General features: G+C 36.4%; 1 protein-coding gene across 1 annotated transcript in view; it reads left to right on the plus strand.

Annotated features, from left to right (window-relative positions):
• Positions 1 to 12,071: 12,071 nt before the first annotated feature.
• Positions 12,072 to 14,214, plus strand: part of THSD7A (thrombospondin type 1 domain containing 7A) — a 204,421-nt gene continuing 202,278 nt past the window's right edge. The window contains exon 1 of the mRNA XM_082321586.1: positions 12,072 to 12,237. Within this exon, the coding sequence (XP_082177712.1) occupies positions 12,078 to 12,237 (160 nt within the window). The 5' untranslated portion in view covers positions 12,072 to 12,077. The remainder of the gene's footprint in view (positions 12,238 to 14,214) is intronic.

Genomic DNA, 14,214 nt, shown 5'->3' on the forward strand with positions numbered 1-14,214 from the left:
TGTTTGCCAAACTATAGGTGTGGTGTTTGGCTTTTTATGGGAAGTCTTGGGCAAAAAATCATCATAGGTTAATAATTTGTAAAGAAATTCCATGTTATTGCCTTTCTGGTTAACCCTTAGTCTTTTAAACTGCTACTATTACTATTACTGCTACTATTACTATTTATAGTAATGTCAAGTGTTTCAGTATAGCAGACATAACACTTGTGCTAAGTGTCCTTTCTCATCTTCTTTTAGATCTGTTCAAAGTATTTACCATCAGATAGAACGTGGATTATTAGTTCATTAGGGAAATTGGGGTACAGAAAAGTTAATTAAAAATGAAATAGTTGCTTTTCTGTAAGACAAGAAATACCTTGAAAGTTTACCAATAATCTTTGTTAGAAAGCAGTATGTATGCTTTGCAAAGAAATCATTTGTTCTGCCATAGTGAAGCTAATTATCCTTAATACACACTAGCTATGTCAAATTACAAAACGAACATCAGACTTTGTATGTTGTAGGAATTAAAACACCATCAGTTGAGTTAATGAAGAGCACACAATGAATATGATCTCATTTTTGCAATGCAGTTAAAGTAAAAGCCATTTAAAGAACTGTTGCAAAAATCATAATTTAGGAGGAAAAACAAACAATAAAGCAAATGTTTACTATCTATTTTAATTACTTTCTGCTTAGAGATATGCATTAGGTTTATTTATTGTTTGATTTCAAGTTCTTTCTTTTAATCGTTTAAGAATACAGCGGCTAATGGTCCATTCTGAAATCAAATGAGTACAATCTTCTGTATTCCATTATACAAAGCCAAAGAAACTCATTTGGGATTGTTTCATTATGATATCATCTGAAGATCCCTACTTGAAATTGCAGGTTAACATAAGGATGGGAATGTGAAAGAGAATATGAAACACAGAAGAGAAAGAAGTTCTTGCACTTTTTTCCAAATGCGTGAAAAAATGAGACTGGGTTTCTGAATTATGTTCTGAAGTTCAGAATGCAATGAAAATGTCATTCCGTATTCATATTTTAATTATTTTTCTTTTGTAGAATTGCTTACAAAGAGACCACTGCAAAAAGTCTTTTCTGTAACAGATGATTTCCTTTAAACTTTCCTAATGCTTGGTGAAAATAAGTTCTGTCCTGGCCAAAGACAACAGCAATTTTCTTTTTGCATACATATAAAAGAGACAGGAAGATTCATTTTCCTCCTTTCCTCCAAAGATCCAAGATATGTGGTTCTTCCCTTTGTCAAAACTGTGTACGCACCTAGAAAACTTAGGACATGAAGTCAGAAGTCTTGACTCTAACAGAGGCTGGGAACCCCCAGTGCACCTCACCAGTCCCTTCAGAAATGAAAATTAGATCTTGGGAGCTTAGAAGAAGCCCTGCCAAACTACCTATACCCAAATCAAGAATATTTTTTATTAGAGATCATTGTAGTAAAATAACTCAATACAGTTAAGTTTTACATTAAAAAAAATTCTGATTCACAAGGTTAGCAATCAAGCAAGTATTTTGTTGGCTGCCAGTCAACCAGTTATTGACAGAGAGAAGGCATTTGGTGTAGGCATATGCTTGTCTAAAGTGTTTGACATAATGAAGGGAGTTCTTTTCTGAATGCTATCAGTGTAATACTTTGCTATGGCAACCCTGTAACTTTACAGGAGATTAATTTATTGAATTGTACCCTACTTGAGTCTGAGGTACAACGTGCCCTCCTATTCAGCAAGTTTCAGTATTTAGGATGTATTCAAAGACCATACAATATTTAATCTCCTCCTTTAGATAAATGCATGTGCTAAAATAAGATATGGGCAAACTTCTACATATGTTATGGTTATGACTGTATATCTGTAGGAAGAAGGTACTGAAATGATCTGGGGATTTAACATGCAATTATCCTCCAAGGTCTCCAAAGCAGGTTGCTTATAATGGTTTTCTAGTAGCTTTGGGAGGAAGAAGAATATATTTTTTTTGTTTTCTTCATCTTTCTTCATGTAAAATTCTGAATTATTTGGTTTTGTAGTTGATATAAAATTACTAAAAATAGCTTTTCTAAACATTGAAAATCCTAAAGTCAATGTATGTGATGGCGACATTAATGTTGGAACATATGGAGAAGTGTCTGCAGGCAGTGAATGGAGTTTGGCCTACTGGTGAGAGTATTTTAGCCACATATTACAAAAATTGCCATTTTTCTTTCATTATGTGGGATATCTCAGAAGAATAAGCTTCTACTTAGGCGTCGATATGTCAGCCAGACAACTAAAATTAGGTGTGTTGTATCTGTATTTATATATGGGTGCTAAGAGAATTTAAGCTGACATAAAATTGTATTGATGTTTTGTTTGTAAAATTGATAAATTTAACATGTATATTAAAAAAGCATTAAGAGGAAAGAATCATAAATTATTTTTTATCCTATTGATACATGTAGCAGACAGGTTCTTATGTAAAGTTTGACTTCTGCTTTATGCATGACATGCCTTTTTTTTTTGCACCAGTAAAATATGTTCATCTCTTTACCTGAACTCAGGTTGTTATTTTGCCTGAACTCAGTGTCATTCAAACATTGCTGTTGCAGATTCAAAGTCATGCTTCATTTTTTTAGTGCTTCCCACCCCACTTCATCGATGTAGATTAAATTTCCTTGTCCCAGGGAAATCATGCTCCGCTCATCTAGCTGGATGGTAACAACTGAACTCAGTGCTGATCTACAGACACTGCTTTGCAAGTTTCTATACTGTTTCAATAATAGGACAATCACTGAGAAAACCCCTTCTTCTTTTAATCTGCTCCATACCATTTCTTCCTTCAGTGAGCAGTATATCAAAGTAAGTTGTCGTATATTCTGCAGAGAGTATATAGATGCAACTGTCAATTATTTAGACCAAGGTTAGTTTTGAGTCTCATGGGAAAAAACTTGTGGAAGTACTAGAGCTGCCACTAAGATTTAATTGGAAAGCTTTTCCTCTCATTTTCAGATACACAAGTATAGCGATTGGAGAAAACTGGCAATAATGTCTTTTGTCACCATAGGGAAGAACAATGGTGCCAATTTAATGAAATTATTTCCTGTCCTGAAAATGTCACATCACCTTAAGCTTGGTTTGATCCCCCTAGTGAAGCTCTAATTTTAATGCTAATGCTGATAATTTAGAAAAGGTTTTTCAGCAGCACACAGAATGTGTTAAGTGCATTGTGATCTGTATGCAGAAAATCCAATTATGTGTGGTTGTGATGTCACCTATCTTAGTGCATAGATTTGTCTACTTGCTTTCTTTTTGCCACAGAAATATTGGTGCAGTGGAGTGTAGGAGAGGATGGTGCTGCAACAGCAGAGGAGGAAGAAAAGTCAGCACTTAAGAGAATGGGACATTTTGTTAACACAACTCGGTGTTTTGGAACTAGTTGTCTATGTGGTTTGAAATGATATCATGCTTTCATTAATAAGGGCTTAGAATTCATTAATTTTGTTGCCTTCCTTATTTAGATTTAGTTTTTACATTGTAGTTTGCTACAGAGTTGACTTCAATGAGAGTGACCTATAATTTTCAATAGGATGATTGATCAGTAGGAACAGATTTCCCTTCCATCCCCCAGTTAAAGCACCTACCATATAATGAAAGTATGACAGATGGAACACACCTGTGAATCTTTCATATAAAATTAGAGAGCGAAGGATTTATTTACAGGTATTATTTTCTGTGCTGTAACTTTAATTATAACCTAAGATTCTGCAAAATATGATTACTGGTGATATAAAGTATTTCTGTCTTAGGGCTTGGTTAGTTAGCAAATCACAGTTGAACCTTGATCATTAATCTAATATGGTTTAAATCTCACTTTATCTTACCCCATGTCAGAATGGTGTGAGATCCTTTAATCAGCTTCCTGAAGTTACACTCCTCTTGTTTATTGATCTGTTGAAATTAGCACAAAACACACAGCTGTACTTTTGGCCAGCTAAGTTAGGACTCTTAAGAAGTTAACAAATCATTAAAAGCTATTTTCAACGATATTGTGTTTGTCACTTCTACTGAGCCTATCCATTTCTAGAAACCATTAAATGTATTGGTTGAGTTGAAAAAACCCCAATGAAACAACAACTCACTAAAGAAAGCAGCCTTGTTTAATTTTCTTATTAATTTGTATTACTTAACTAATTTGAGAATTGATAACAGAATGTTTGAGTGATTTATGGCTTGAAAAAGACGACCAACATTTTCCTCCTTGAAAATGGAAATTGGCTTGTCAGACATTTAGATGAAGAATGATCAATCAATAGGATTTTAATAAGGAGAAGGTTCAAAATTGACTGAAGGTGGCTTTTGTTTAAAGGTGATTTGGTATGTGCAAATTACTAAGCTCTCCCTGGAGAGGATTTTCAAAGGCAATAATGGGCACTGATTTTCTTTGTTTATTCCATTCTCTTTCTGTTCCCCCTGCCAGGGATTTCAGTACTTACCTCTCCATTGTGTCTTTGAAATCTCCTTGCCTGCTTTTCAGGTCCTGTGAATTATTCTACTTATTTGCATTTACAGCTATCAGTTTTAACTGTTATTTTTTCTCCAGTGAACATGTTTTCTGGATAAACTTATTTATTTTCAGTATAAATTCATGTTAGGCACAGGGCCTATCTGTTCCCATTGATTTTAGAAACACAAATTTCAAAAGTATATGCACACATTGGAGGAATAGAGTGGACTTGAGAAGTCCCGTTAAAATCCTGCCTTTTGGTTTCCTGTCTGAAAATCTAGTATAATGGGCTTGGTGATAGAAAACTGGTTCTACTGGCAATTGCGGTCTCCTTGGTTGGTTTGTTTTCTCCATTAGTGAAGTCTGTATTGGACTTCCTGAAAGTGAGGTAACTGAAGTTAGATAAAAAAGCTCCATTCTTTGTGCAATCTTAATCACATAGGTATACGAGCTGTAGATGCATGCCAAATGTGTTAAAAGAGTAAGCAGTAACTAGCACACCCACACAAATTCTGGTTGTCACTACTTCCTCACAATTTTTTTCCCCACTTAGATTTCTTATCCTGATTTCAGTCTGTTTTCTTAGCTGTTCCTATCATTTACTTTCCCATGCTTTCTGTCCTAGTGACTTAGAGGCTGGCCTTATGTTCCAGTCTCACTTTTGTACCCAATCTTAGGGTTTTTTTCCCCTCAGCACCCTTTAAGCAAGTGCATACTGGTACCACAATTTCAGAAGAGGTTGTAATTGTGTGCAGGCTTCTTTTCAGAGGTTATAATGAGAAGAGCACAGTGATCACTCCCTACAGAAGCAAATTTCCAGTTTCTTCCCCAAAGCAGAGGTTACCAAAAACTTTTAAGTGAAAAATTCACCACTTTCCTCATTCACATATGTTTTTCCTTTTTTATTAACACAAAAAAGTAATGATTGTCTCTTTTCTTCATTGAAATGACTGGGACCAGGATGGAGATAATTTTTATGTGTTTTTGTCTTTCTTGTATTTGGCTTTATCTATAAAGTTACTATGAAACTGCAAATTAGGCAGTCTTAAGAAACCAAAAAGTGTAATTGAGAGAGTCAGAGCAGTGATGCAGACCTTGCTACAAACCCTATCTGTAATAAGCATTTTGCTTGTGAATTTTGTGTGTGGTTAGAATTATGCTGTACTTATAGTCTCTACAAGAGAAATTTCAAATACAAGGACTTACTCCATCCGCTTCTGAATACATGAACATGCTCAAAATCTCTTTGAGCAAGCTGGTGTGTCAACACTGTTGGCTTTCCAATGAGAAACGCATACTGTATTTCCTGCTATACAACAAGTTCCACCAGAGGCTACTAAACAGATCTCTGAATTGATGAGAAAACGTTGAGAGCTTGAATTCTCAATAGAGATGACACTTCCTGATAGGGAACTATCACAGACAGTTTTGCAGCCAGTTCTGATCTTTGGAAAGATTCTGCTTCATGTGGTCAGCTGTTGAAGCCAATGTCATCTGGGCAGAAAGCGCAGTGTTCTTTTACAGAGTTTAAAGCCAGCAGGTAGAATTAGTTGATTTAATCTGACCTTCTGTAATTCTTGGGCCGCTATGTTTCACAAAGGTATTGATATATTTAGCCCAGTAGCCTTTCCTTTGTTAAAAGGTATCATCAAGTCAAGACTAACATTTTTCTGGAAGACAGACAAAGATAGCAAATACACTCTTTCTTCAGGTAGCTTGATCCAAAGCTAGGTGGCTTCCTTGATAAATTCATTGATTTCTTCTTGACTTCCCCTAGCTTTATCTTCCAGCAAGCAGTTCTTGATATACCTCCTGGTGGTATGTTAATGTGCACTTCTTACAAAAAATACTTTCTTTCCGTGAATGTTTCATGCCAGGGATGTTGATTGTTACCTACCAAAGGGATCTACAAAAAATACAACAGCCAGGTTTTAAACAAAACTGAGAGAACTACTGAAATACAGCAGTACAGATATAATAAATTACCTTTTTTGCAACTGAAAAAACCCACCCCTTACTGATGAAAGAATGGCTAGGAAAACTTCTACATTTAAACTAGATTAAAAACCAAACAAACACCACTCCACCCCAACCCCCATATAATCAAACAAACAAAAAAAAAACTCAAAAAAGAGAAATCTGTCTAAGATTACTAACTTATCTTAATAAAAGCAAAGCATTTGTTAAAGTCAGAACTGGATGACTAGATGTTTGCTGCTCATACATTCACGCAAGCAGAATCTTTATTCATTTTCCAAAACAACCCTTTTTCTTGTTGCAGACTTATGAAGTAATCGAGAAACACTGAGGAGTTTAAGTATACATTATTAAGATATTCTAGTGATTTTGTACAAGTAATGCTCTTACTTTTGCACAGCTCATGTAGATAACTCTTAAAGTTCTTGATTTTTCCTCCAAATCCATGATCCAAAAGGTTGATATAAATTTAGCAAACATGCATCGTGATACTTCTAATGTTTGCAAAAACAGTTACTCTGGCAAAACCAAAAATAATTTTACTACATGTATGAAGGAGGCAGAAATTTGCTGGGGATTTTTGGTTGGTTGGTTTGGTTTTAATTGCAAGTTTGAAAAGTGGATGTGACATGGTTTCACTCCTTGAAAGGATAAAATCAAGGTCTCTTACCTGCTATGAAAGAATAAGAGAAATCCATAATAGCGTATTATGACATGGTCGAGTGTGACACCTAGAGGCCATATGTTTAGGATCCCTGAAGAATAACTTTTTTCAGCTGCAAGTTTTGCATGGCACGTTTAATTTTGGACTTAAGGAAAAGAGATGCCGGATTTTGAGAGACGAAATATATTACAACATATTCATATTTTTTTTCAGATTGTTATGTTTAGGATATTTTTTGTGGCTTCCCTTACTAGGCTCCCTAGCATTGATACAAAGAAAAATAATAAACCATTACTGAGTGTGATGAGGAGTGCTCAGTGTTCTGCAGCAAAGCCTAAAAGAGCCCTGTACATCTTATTCCAGCCTGAAGTTCTCAAAATCTAATAAAATTCTTGCAAGTCCCATCTCAAGAGAATCCTTATAGTATACTTGCATCTGTAGTAAAATATCTGCAGGGAAGTCAGGCTCTCACAAAATGCAGAGCTAGAAGTTTTGGCCCATGAGTTTATGTCAGGGAATAAAGAGAACAAAAGCTTTTTTGAGCTGTTCTGTGGGTTATTTAGGTCACGGGTCTTGCAAAACAAATGTACAGGTAAGGGGACATACCACACCTTCCTAACTTCTCCTCTAAAAGTTAGGGGTACAACCATACCACTGCATCCCATACTGGGGATATATCCAAGGGCATCCTAATAAGGTGACTGAACCAGATCAGTATGTTACAAATTTAGAGTGCTTTTCAGAAATGTGTGGTACTGTATTATTCAATCGGTATTGGCTGTAATAAACTCATTATAACTCTAGAGCTCTTTTCAGGGAGATAGTTGACTTATTTGTCTTTGGCAGCACTTGTCATTTTCATACCTAAGTGAAGGGAAAAAGTCTTGGAGATAAATCAAAATGAGCAGAGTTCAGATAAGGAAGACTTTGAATTTTCTACACAAGAAAGAAAACGTTTTTCTTTCTTTAAAATTTCGGTGATTTTTGTGGTATTCTAGTACTCACACAGCACAGATGGTTTAGTGGGGTACAGTTGCAGAGTTTGTAAAATATCTTCTATAGATCTAGAAGAGTGGACTGAAACTTCTCTGAAGATTTCTGGCTTAACCAGACTGTGAAACGGAAGGTGGATGAAAGTCATGCCTGACACACCTCTTATTGAGTATTGTTGACTCTAGAAACAAATGTGCTGTATATATGTTGTGCTCTCTGCACACTCTTTGACTTTACTATATGTAGAAATGCAACATATTCAGGATAGAAGATAATATGATCCTGAAACTCTCGTTAATGGCATTTCATAAACAGAGAAGGGTGCTAGCATGGGACTGCCTGCTAGCAGAGGAATACCAGCAGGTGATTCTGTTTGGCAGGCAGGTTTTCATACCCAGTGGCTAAGACATTTGTATCTTGTTCTGATTTCTCTTTCCACTAAATAAAAGGTACTGCATGTTTGTTTTGTCATCCTCTAACTATTTAATGCTAGGAAACATGAACAAAGAATTCCAGTATTTTATGGCTAACTCTACCTCATTTTCGTGAAGGTCTTTGAGGTTAGTAATATTTTTTCCTAGAAAATGTGAAGGTGCTAACTTGTCAATCACTTGTGCAAGCAGTTTACAGACTCCACATAGCTGCTGCACCTCAAATAAATAAATGTATCTGCATAAAAGTCTACTGAGACTCATATTTTGGTGCTCCAAGGTATAACACTGACAATATTATGTTAGTGATACAGACACTAATGTCAATTGCAGTTCACTTCTGTGCTTTGTCTAGAGGTTTCTTCTCAGAAGTACTCAAACATTTATTTGGGAAAGTCTAAGCCATAAACAACTGATAAATTATGATCATTAGGTACGTATTAGAAGATGGGTCGCCAGTGTCGGCTGGAAATAGTGGTTGCACTGTTAACTGGGAGGGAGGTCCCGCGTTCACTGTAGCAAATAGGAAGAGGGTAAGAGCGTATTGGATACACTGGGGTGGAAAAGGCTAATGGCAGCTCTCTGAGTAAGGCATGCTGATAGCAGCTGAAGCTTATGATCAGGATGTATTGCCTCTTGTGTCCGAAGTCTAACTCCTGCAGAAAGGTTGGTGTGGGTGTCTCTGTCTGCAGCCATCAGCCTACTCTTTGGCCTGTGGTTTCACTGGCCTTTCCCTGCCCTGATTAATAGAAGATAAGTGTATGTACTGCAGAAATGACCTAGTGTTTGCCAAAAACAGCTCTTCAGGAAGCCTTATTTTTTCTTTCCAGATGCACAAATACATTTGCATAATAAATATTCCCTCTATTCTGTCTCTGTAACGTAGTTCTGAACAGTTTAAAATGCATCATAGCTTCTTTCTTACAAAAAAAAAAAAGTGAAATTATTCTGTCATAGTTCATTGATTTTTGACAGAAAAAATGGTACAACCATAAAAAGTAGTTGAAATTATTTTAATAATCTCTGTTTTAGTGAAGTTTTAAAAGTATGTGGTTCTATAGTCGCATAAATATAAGAACATACTAGAGTGTTTGTGTATGTGTGCTCACCCTATCTCATGATATTGCTTTGTTCTGCTGTCAAAAACCACTTTGATTCATTGTGCCAACTACATGGATGATCTGTTCCCTGATGATGTTTCTGGATGATCTGAGTCACGTACAAAATATTTTCAGAGGCTTTCTTTATACATCCATAAAAATTCTAGGCAGAATCCGTTGTATTTAATAACTCTGAAAAGGGTGCCTTTTTCCCTAGTCACTCTGTAAACTTGACTTTTCTCCTGGTGCATAGCTCCAGCTAAAAAGCCAACATTTTTACTCTTAGTTTTTCAAAGGAATGTATAAGTTATATATGTTTTATTTTAACTATGCAAGTCAATAAAGCTATTGCCACAAATTTCCGATGATCTTAAAACTTTTTCAAGCCCTTAAATTCTCAGTCTTATTTTTCATAAATTATGAAGCTGGCATTATTTTTATTAGGTCAAAGTAGTCCCTCTACATAGCATGTAAAATAATGTGCATGTGACTAACTTAACCCCAGATTTACCTGTGAAATCGCTATAATTCTATAAACTCAGAGAGCGTTTTGATTTAAAGCAGTATTCTGTCCAGTTCAACAAAGCAAAGGCTGAAGAGGTTTCCATGCTTCCTAATGTGAATACAGCATGATGTAGCAGAAGTGAATAAAATGTATATCCGGAAGTGCTTTAGCTGAGGGTACAAGTTCTGCATCAGGATGCTATAAATTTGTTAAGATCATGGCTTTCTATGTATCCCTTATCAACCTATAATCTCCTGATTGTTGCCTGTTTTTCAACAGCTGAGGAACAGTAATCCACACTTGCTTATCTCTCTTAATCACAGCCTCACGGTGCTAGAGCTCCCTGAGCCTTTAATTCCCTCTTAGAGGCGTAACAGAGTGGAAAGTAAACAAAGACGAATTTGCAACCTTCAACATTGCTAATTTGCTCTGATGTCAGAATATTTAAACGGGCAAGGACTTGGGAATTATTTGATCACGGCTGATCTTAATCTAATGCATGTGAAAAGGCTGAGTCTGGGAAGGTTGTGCAAAATGACAGGCGTCCCAAGAGAGGTTGACTGAAGGTTTCTTCTTTAAACAACAATAGCTCCATCATTTTCAAACTCTGGGTCCTGTGTTTCTACTGTGTGTTTTTGTAGCTGTTTGCATTTTTAATGAAACTTTTTGAATCTGATAGCAGTTTTCTTGAAAATTCCTCATTTGCTTCCCAGTTTATAGGTGTCCGAAACCCGATCTTTAGGCTTGTTATTGCATCTGTTCGCTGGGTAGTGGGTGGGAGAGATAAAGATCCCTATATAAAAAGCTTTGTCTCTCTCCACGTTTTTGTGTCATCATGACAGCCTAATGTATCCTGAATACTTTCATATGTAAAACTCAGTGTATGTTTTAAAAATGATTGATAACTTGATCTTCAAATTATTTTAAATTACACAGTTGACATTTATGCATGTATATATGTGTACATACTTGCTGGATAGGAAAAGATGTTATCTTGCATTATATATTACATGCACACTTCCCCTACCACGGAGGTGATGTGCTTACACATACATGCATGTTATCATATACTTATATTCATCTGTCCTCACAGCAGATAGCAATATGTTATTATCTGAAACAGATTTGATAAATATGCAAGGCAAGTTAGTGTTTTTTTCTTTTTTTTTTTTTCCCCCTGCATTTTCTTCTATTTCCCTTCATAAGGTCTTAATTGTCTATTTAATGCTTGTGTAATCACTTATTTTTTGTTGTTTACAAAATGGTTAATGCAGCATACATGTTGTTATCAGGACAAATGTCTGATGCTCTCTTAATTAATATATATCGTTCTGGTTATATCTGTTCTGGTTGTATGACTTGTGTTTCTGAAGCATGTCTGATGATGATTTCTTCTTTTCTTCTTAGTATGTATCATTTGGGATATTCCAGGGAGAGACGTGTCTGGGAAGCTAGCCTTTTGCAGTCACTCTCTGCATCGAGATTACAGCACTGGGCTATTTGTGTTTCTCCTCATCCCTCTTTCTCTGTCTCTCACTCTCTCCAGCTGGTGTAAATGACTGCTGCTGCCTCCCAGAGCAAGATAACCTGCTCAGTCAGCTGGAGCCCCCTGCGGACAGCTGTCTCGCTTTTAGCTGATGGAAAACTGTTTCTAACCGCTGAATGGAAGAGCGTGGAGCAGCAACCATACTAGTAGCAGGAGCAGCAGCCGCCACCGCCGCTGCTGCAGCAGCAGCAAGAGCGAGCAAGGACTCTATTGTTCCCTGGTGCTAAACAGTTTTCCCTTTTCAACTGCCATGCACAATAGCGAGAGAGAGGTTTCCAGTCCCTTTCTCCCCGTGAAGAAATTCTGAAGAGGGAAATATTATTTGAAGAAGGTTTCGTGGCCGTGCTGCAGGTTTTGGAGGCGGCAGCAGGCTGCTGGAGGCATGGGGTTGAGCGAGGGGAGCGCTGCTTTCTGCCGTGGTCCAGGGGTTTCCGCCGTGCCAGCCCGGTGCGTGGGAGTTCTTGTGCTTCTGTTGCTGGGAATCTGGGACGCTTGTGCACAAAGTGAATTTCAAACTTCATCGGTGTATTTGTGGAAGACTGGTAAGTAAGGATGCTACATTAATACAATAGCAGTGTATTTTTTGTTGTAAGTAATAACATTTTTGGGTGCTCTGTGTATGTGAAGAAAGTTAAATCTAAATTACTAATGTTTACTTGCAGGATTATAGGAAAAAAATTAGGTCATATTCCAGGATTCCACCAGCCAAGCAAATGTGACAATTAAACACATTTGTGACTCTGTGGCACTGTTACTGGGATCTTTTATGAGTTTTCTGTGTCTTCTGAGGTTTTTAATTTTGTTTAGTAGCTCTGTGTTGTATGTAAATAGCAAAGGTCAGGGCATTAGTGCCTGTCCACAATGGGAAGGAACATTTGTTATAATTGGAGTCAGCAACGTTAACAGTGCTCTAAAAATATTGACTTTTCACAAAGAAAGATGTAATTCAGCATGTCTAATCTTTGTGCTCTGTGCTGACATGTAATATATTCAGTGTGGTAATTGATGGGGAGTTGGGTTTGTTAAATTTAGGTTTGTTGCACAGTATATAGGACACGTGAAAGCTAATGATGGATTAGGTGAAATAATCCAAGTGATGCCAGATCTCATAACCAAAGAGCCAAAGGCAAATAGGCTATGTGGATTCAGCACCACACTAGATAGATAATTTCCCCGGCTTTGATACTAATGAGTTACGTGTCTGTTTTAAAGATTGCATAGTCATAACAGTGTTCCAACATTAACTTTGCATTAAAAGTGGGGAATTTTCCTGTGTCTATTAATATATTACATTAATTCAGAACTTTAGCAGGGATGAATATGGGCATTTTAGTTGTCTAATACAGTTTTAGTTCCTATGTAAGTAGAGTCAAAGTCTCCTTTAGGAAATTTAAAAATTTCAAGCCGGTAAATATTTCACATTGGCTTCAGCAGTTAGCTTTCTTCCCTGTACGTTGCCAGGAATAAAACAACCCAAAAAAACAGTAGTTTTTTTTAAAAACTGCTTTTCCATTAAAGGATAATATAGTAGTAAGAGAGAGTGCAAATTAATAATTTGTCTGAAAAACAACTGTGAGAAGACAGTTTCTTTCCTGGATGGAGGGCCCCAGCCTTCTGCCACAGAAGCAGATCAATTTACAATTACAGTGATATCCTGAATTTTTTAAGAGGCTCCATCTATCTAGAAGCTCAGGGAGGAGATTAAAAGGAAATTCATTTAAACAAGAAGACAAGCTTTCCAATAACACTAGAAAGAGAAATCTGAAGAAGGGAAAATCCTTTGCAACTTTCACTTCCGACTGAAAGATGGGTTGCACAATGAGAGTGACCCATTTTTTTTTTCTTTTGAACCATTGACAAATTCAAAACATAGTTTTCAGTTCCATTACAGATTTGTAAATGTTCAGTGCACACTTAAAAAGAGATAAAATACATGCGCAGGTTTATGCAAAAGCACAGTAATAATACAGCATTTTCATAAAGCATTTTTCATTTACCCTAAGTTGCTAGGCATCAGTAGAATAAACTCTCCAGCATTTTATTATGTCTCCATTTAACAGTTTAATGGATTGTATTTAAAAATTTTAAAATAGTAACATAGATTGAGAATAACAACAACTCTAGTTAACTAATACTTATGAACATGCGCTGTCAATTTGCTATGGACTTAACTCCGCTTACTTTGCATATAGTACACGTGCTCTGAAGTCATGTCAGTTAAACCAGCAAGAAGGAAACTGGGTTGGCTTTTGTTTTCTACCTCTTTTCTCCCTTCCTGGCAAAGTCCGCTCTTAAGAAACTTTTGTTTAGAACAGGTGTAATCTAATTACATTGCTTGATGAAGAGCTAGTTCTTCCCTTCAGCTTTTCTTCTGTGACCTCTCTCCTCTGTTTTGCCTACAATAAGGAGTAGGATAAGCATGTTCACTGTACAGTTTTTAAAAATGTCAGCAATTTGATGACAACATGATGAAAAACAAAGCAGAGTGGCTCTTTTCAAACAATGAATGGCAAGATGAA

The sequence above is a fragment of the Platalea leucorodia genome, assembly GCF_965183815.1.
Source record: "Platalea leucorodia genome assembly, chromosome: 1".
NCBI lineage: Eukaryota > Metazoa > Chordata > Aves > Pelecaniformes > Threskiornithidae > Platalea > Platalea leucorodia.